Source organism: Thermobia domestica, chromosome 1 (genome assembly GCF_964235325.1).
Source record: "Thermobia domestica chromosome 1, izTheDome1.hap1.1, whole genome shotgun sequence".
In the NCBI taxonomy this organism is placed as follows: Eukaryota; Metazoa; Arthropoda; class Insecta; order Zygentoma; family Lepismatidae; genus Thermobia; species Thermobia domestica.
In genome coordinates, this window is record NC_137454.1 from 163,838,461 (window position 1) to 163,845,515 (window position 7,055).

Consider the following 7,055-nt stretch of genomic DNA (forward strand, 5'->3'; position numbering starts at 1 on the left):
TAGTTTTAATTATTATTAAAATGTGTCCCACACACTCAAAAAACAAAGTTGGAAATTTTATTCTTATCTTATAACTACAAGGCAAATAATGTTCTGGATTACTTGCGGGTACTATATTGAGAATACTTAAATCAACACAGATAATACAAGGGATAATTTTACTTTACACGCGCATCGAAAAGTAAGACTAGCTTTGAGGTATTCTCCGATAGATGGGGTTGTATCTTTAAGGAGAAGACGTATTTAGTGCAATACGCTGATGTGGAAAACGCCATTTCCGTTTCCGGTTTAGGCCGCTGATTACAAAGTAATCTGGCTCAACAAAATACGATATTTGTAATTTTAGATTTGTTAATTAAAAGTTGCAATTTACATTATTAGATATATAAGAAAAAATTAAGAACAGGTTTCTAGAGATAACTGAGAAGCGTAAATAAACTATGAAAAATACTAATATAAGGAATAATATACATTTTCTGCTATCAGTATACAACCGAGACTGAGAATGATCTGTTTGCTATCTGAATGTAGTCATAATAGTTTACAAGCAATCTGTAAATATAACTTACTTTCATATGAAATGTACTTCGTTGTCGCTGGAACGTAACACAACGTCATTAAAACATGCAACAATTTTTAATATGCTTTTGATTGAACTTAATATGAAATTATTAATAACGTGCTTTTTTTTTTTTTTTTTTTTTTTTTTTTTTTTTGTACAGGCAAGATCTATTGATTCGAAAAGAACGAGTAGTACTTAATCAACTATGTGTGTAGGCGTCAAACATGGAATTCATCGAAAACACACAAACAACATTAAAAAGGCATGGTTTATTATTATGCAATTGTAAAGCAATAAGTTATCTAGTATTGAATACCTAGCAAAAGTCTGTAAGTTTCGTCACATTTATATTTCCTTACGTGCATACAAACCTTCGCTAGTGCACTCTTCCTCTAGACGCCTTCCAGCACAGGCTTTCTCGCTTTATCCTCCCCAGAATCGAAAATAGTGACTAGCACAGGTCGGTGTGTTTTTCGCAATTGTCTTCCTCTGCGTGCATTCCACTGCCGCTAACGCTGGTGAAAACAATAGTTTTTATAGAATACTAGCCGAATGCTCGTTTTCTGCACGGAAAGAATAGTTTCATCCAATATTTAAAAGGTATATTAGATTAGTTTTCCCCCTTTAACTAAAGTATTTCCCCACTTAGGTTACATTTTTCAATCAAAACAGAGAGAGGTTAGGCCAATGATACAGACCTAACCTCTCACTATTTTAGTCAAATGGTAACTTAGTTTAAAAATCCATTTCAAATGGTATGGCCGTTTTCTCGTGAAAAGGTAGCAGCATTGTAAATATTACTGAAATGGGCCTCTTTCCCATTTAGAAGTAGAATTCTTGAAAACTCTGGCGTAAGTGTCTACTTATTTTTAAGGAGGAATTAATATGTCGCGTTTAATCCCAAAGCTCTACTTTTGCCATAGAATTTGAACCTGCTTTCCCCTATCCTTTCGGAAAGTCATTTTAATAAGCGTGACATCATTAAAAGAAAACACCTCGTGCCAAATGCTAACTATGCTCAAAGTTTAATTTCAAACCGTTTAGCCATTTTTTTTTCTTCGTGATGACGAACAGATAATGTCGATTTTATTTTCAATTATATAGGTAAGTTTGCAGGGATGTAAATCGGTATTCAATTCGTGGAGAAACGGCAAGAAAATACGATTTTAGAGTATATTAAGAAACGTGATGCTTATGTCTATGCTTTTGTTTCTGACTCCGTATTCTCGAGCTACAGGAATGGATATACACAATAACTTTGTTTCGTGATATGGTAAATGTTCACTATTAGTTAAATCACATCATTATACTAATTAATGTATAGGAATAGCTATTTATATTAAGCGCGACGTAAGTTAAAACTATTATACTACCTTAGCAATGGTACTTAGCATTTGTAACCAATATGGCTGCGTCATGAAGTTCACAGTAGACGACTTACGGTAGCGTATTATGCGAAAAACACCCAACAACCTCAGCTAGGTTCACTATAAGCTAGTATTGCATGTAATCCGCCTAAGAGCAGGGTGAACCAGAAAGATACGAGCAATAATATATCCATGAAGAGGCGCGTTAGCGAAGGTGGATACGTGTGCACCGGAAGATTAGTTATTTCACCCTTTTTACTCACAGGCTGGACAAAGAACTAAAAACAGTAAAATCCTATAAAACGAGCAACAAACGTTCTCCAGTAAGCAAATTTTATTTCAGTTTCGAGAAGTGACGTTATCTGCTTTTGCCTCAGAAAATTTCCATAGGAAGGGAAGACTTTCAAATATGAGTCCAGTTCAGCAACTCTAAGAAGTCATCGATAAAACTGTCGGCGAACACTGAAGGTCTAAAATACAAAAATTCGTGACATGAGGTAAGACTATGGTTGATGGCTTTATTTGGAGTCTAAGGTCTTGATCAGCACCAAGGCTGTATGAGGCGTGTACCTGCAGTTTAAAGTGGAATCCTAGCCCCATCCCATCTGAAATCAAACCCGGGTTTCCTGTGCTGAAATTGCGTACGTTTATCATATAGCAATGAGGGAGATGTCGTAAGACTGTTCATATTTGAACTAAGCATCCTCTAGCAACTCAGGATCGCTGTCATCGTCCACTTTTATATGTTGGGAGAACAATAATGCAGTAAGCAACTATCACGTATGTCACATCAAGGGAAAAAGCATAAACATCGGAAACATTCCGATTTCGTTTTAATTCCGTCACATAATAAAACAACGATGAACCAATTTACCAGTTAAAAAAGGAACATCAAATACAAGTGATTTAAATACAAAAATCAATTTAAATGAAAAAAAAAAAAAAAAAAAAAAAAAAAAAGAATGGAATCGTGAATTTTCCCACTCTTGATCTGTGTTGAATTATTTGATTTGTGATGCTGGTATTTCCCTTCCTTTACATTGGAAACATCGTCTGGGGGATAGGTCTTTGACGCAGAAACTAAGATTCTATTCACTTATTTGTCCAACTCCTTTCTTCCCTGTACTTCAGGATACTTCTAATTTATGAACTTCAGATGCAAAAAAATTCTTACTATTTACACGGTCCGGATTCCATAGCTCGTGAAATTAGGTAGTTTTTACTCACACACTAATATTTTACAGTGAGAAAAACTTTTTACAGTTTAAAATTATTTTTTTTTAAATACAAGCTAAAAGACAGTTTGGGAAGTATGTAAATAAAATCTTGATTTTTTCTTCAGAGGTCTATTACTCACAAGGAACCCCTTGAGTGCGAGGTTGCAAGTGTAATCTCTAGTAAGGCTCATTTGAAAGTGTAGTGTGAACAATGTTGACAGGAAAAATATTAGCTACTAACGACACACCATATGCATCAGGAGGGCGACAGAAAATACATGTCCGGTAGGTGCAGAGACCAATCACCTATGGGATGTATGTATTTCACTTCACAAAATAAACACACTCGTTAACACTCACGAAATGTTCGAAACAAACAATCAACCTGCGCTATGAACACCGAATGAAAAATGACGCCTCACAATTATCATAAACTTTCGCACTATCAAGATCGAAGACGAAGTTCAAGCGGAAGTTCTCATATTCCCTTTATACCAATATGATTCTATTATGCATTCTAGCTGAACGCCCTGAATGGTTTGTAACTCCGAAGAAGTTCGCCTTCGATCTTGATCGTGCGAAACTTTATGATCATTGTGGTGCATCATTTTTCATTCGGTGTTCATAGCGCAAGTTAATTGTTTGTTTCGAACATTTCGTGAATGTTGACGATGTCCATTTTGTGAAGTGTAATACATACATCGCATAGGTTGACCTCTATACCTCCCGGACACATATTTTTTGTCGCATTTTTGATGCACATGGTGAGTCATTAGCAGCTAATATTTTTCCTGACAACATTGTACACACTATATCTTCAAATGAGCCTTACGCGAGATTGCGCTTGCGACCTCGCACTCAAGGGGTTCCTTGTCAGACGATACTCCCATATAAAGAGAGGAAAATATCAAGGTCACAAATCATATATATCAACACCTTGTACGTTAAAAGAAAATTTTCTATGTTGTTAAAGCATGGCTAATAACCGATATGGATCAAGTGGAGTATCGTTACTTACGTCACGAAATGTCAGCATGAGGGTAATAAAAACGGTAATAAAGCTAATCAGTGTAGAATAATTAATTAGCGAGAAAAACGAAGTTAAATTATGGAGCACAGCATCTTAACCAAATGTGGTGTAATGTGGCAAAATTTTGAGTACTATCCCATTTTATGGAGGCATAAATTTGTAAAATAAACAGGAGAAATTTGTTACTTGATTTCACAACAAGATTGTGCAAGTAATCAAAATATGTCGGGACCTTACCTCTTTCACGTACAAAGGTAGAAATACGATGTGGAAAGTGTGTCCTATAGCACATAGGCTAGTATAACACTAGAAAAACATAATGAGGTGAAGTGCTATGTGAAACTAGTGTATGAAGTGTTCATACTACTGTCGCAAAGCTCTGCATACAGAAGGCATGTATTTTATGTCATATAGTGTTTTTTCACTATCCTTACTTCTACATATACCCACCGTAGCTGTCGCGCCTGCAATCTAACGAGCGCACTAACTCGCTACGGGTCGGGCTTCTCCCTGCTGTGCTCCTGCCCTGACACAGATAACATTCATGCTTTTAGTAGCTACATAGCAGTTGATTTGTGATTCAAAGTTAATTTGTAGTTTATGTACTGTAAAAGTTTACGCCGTAAGTGCACACATTATAATTATGCAGAATCCTCCTGAAGTCAATCTGCATTCATTAATGTAACTACTCCCTTAAGACACATTGTCTAAGGCAGTAAGTGTGTATTTCCTGGTAAGAAAAGTTCATATTTAATGAATATAAGGATAGGGGGCTCCGCCTCCAATCCCCCCCTCTAAAAGCCTATTCACATGATACTGTGGTAGGGAGTTGTTTATAGTGCTGCTTGGAAAAGAGAAGGTAAGGATTCAATGTTTTCGTTATTTGTGAATACTGCTTAGTTTGAACAATTAACAGTTGGAAGGTACTGCGAAGTAATACAATACAGGCGAATAACTATTTAGCGAAGAGCAAAGAAAGCATGAAAATAAGAACTATTTGTGATTACGAGCCAAGACTGAACAACGAAAACCAAAGAGGAGTAATTCTTGGTAACGTATATTAAAATAACAATAAAAACCAATACAACATTGTAAACAGCTTCATATCTCATCATCGTTAACTAGTTAGCAAGTTAACTGATACATCCTTAACGCTAGCAAGGACTTTATTGGGAATCATTAGCTAATGAAATGACTTTAACAAAGTAAGGTAAGAGATTCGTTGCCTCAGTCCATCTTATCATGGTACTTTGTTAACTGTTACTTTTCTTTTTTGTTTCTTTTAAGATAACAAAATATGTAAATCTATACTCATTGAATTGAATTCCAAAAACATGACGATACGAAAATTCATTTGAAACTAATATATATATATATATTTAAAAAAAAAAAAAAGTGGACACATTAAAAAAAAAAAAAAGTAGCAACGATTTATAGAGTATTTACAGAAGGCAATTACCATTAAACAATTTAAGGAGCTTACATGCTACCTTTCCAAGAACAAATTACGATAGAATCTAAGACCCTCAATACTGTCATCGCGACATATTCTCCCGGCCTTTTCAGCACAGAACAAATGCTCTCTTGCCAATATAACTGAAATTCCATTCAATTGAGCTAATTCCTCCGCGGTTAACGTATTCTTCTCTTGCACTAAATTCGTTGTTTTCTCTACCGTTTCTTTCTCGTTGTGAGACACTAACTGAAGCACTTTCACACCACTCTCAAATTCCCTTAGTTTGATGGGCAAGTTTAACTGTTCCAGTAATACACATGCACCAAGTAAGTCCTCTGGAGAAATCAACTCCAATCCCCTTGCTCTATTAACACGACAATATACATCAGCTAATGTCATCATACCACCAACATCCCTGATGGGTACTTCCATAATATCCGCTACTTCTTTTGCGAGTTCTCTATGATAAGCATTTTCACTTTTACACCCTTCACGGGTCACTGGATCATCAACACCAAAACTCATTAAATAGGTCTTAAATCTAACAGTCTCATCTTCTGTAATATCACCATGTTTATCTTTAATTTTGCTTGATATTACCCTTGATAAGTTCACCATTTCTTTTGCCATTGACATCAAATTGGTAAGGTCTTCAAATGCTTTACTTATTGTTGCATCAGTAGCTTTGTTTCTTTCTTCTAGTTGCCGTTCAATGCCTACGATACCATGTCTTGCCATCACCTTATGGCTCTTTGACGGTGTTGGTTTATTAAAATTAGAGCTTTCCCACTTTTTCTTCTGCATTGCGTTATTTAGAACACTTACGAACTCATTTATCCGTAACTGATTTCCCTTAAACGCAAGCTTAATATAGTCGTATTTACTTCTTGAAATTGGCCCTGGTACTCTGGTTACCGGTGCTTGCAGAAGATGCAATACAATTTTCTTTCGGTCAAATAATGACGAAGAACCTTCAATATCACACAACACAATATACTTCAATGGTAATGAAAGACAAGTTTTTCCTTGTGTTACGTCATTAGGTGTCCCCCAAATCAGACGATGAGATGTGAGTACTAGCTGTCCGTGATCAAATGATGTCTTATCTTCACCATCATAAAGCTTAATATCGAATTCATTAAACAGTCTTTCTTCATCTTGTACAGACTTGGCTTCGGCGTACTCGAACCGATCCATCACTAATTCAAAACACGTCAGAACACAAAACACGTTTTCTTTAATGTACCTAGATATCAAATTAGATTGAGAACATTGGCTTCTTTGTCACTTACAGTTCTTCCGAAAAGTTACAGATGAACACATCTGTCGACTTATTATCACAAAAATATTAAAGTAAAATCTTGAAATTACATTTACACCTACATACAAGAACATCTGATCTTCAATTGATCAGTGCTGCCAG

General features: G+C 35.6%; 1 protein-coding gene across 1 annotated transcript; it reads right to left on the reverse strand.

Annotated features, from left to right (window-relative positions):
• Positions 1 to 679: 679 nt before the first annotated feature.
• On the reverse strand, positions 680 to 7,055 carry Vps36 (vacuolar protein sorting 36). The gene has a single exon (XM_081765548.1). It carries the CDS (start codon positions 6,827 to 6,829, stop codon positions 5,663 to 5,665), a length of 1,167 nt encoding a protein of 388 aa, XP_081621674.1. The 5' UTR covers positions 6,830 to 7,055; the 3' UTR covers positions 680 to 5,662.

Coding starts and splice junctions, on each gene's coding strand:
- Vps36 (XM_081765548.1), bottom strand. CDS start 6,829: ATGGATCGGTTCGAGTACGCCGAAGCCAAGTCTGTACAAGATGAAGAA.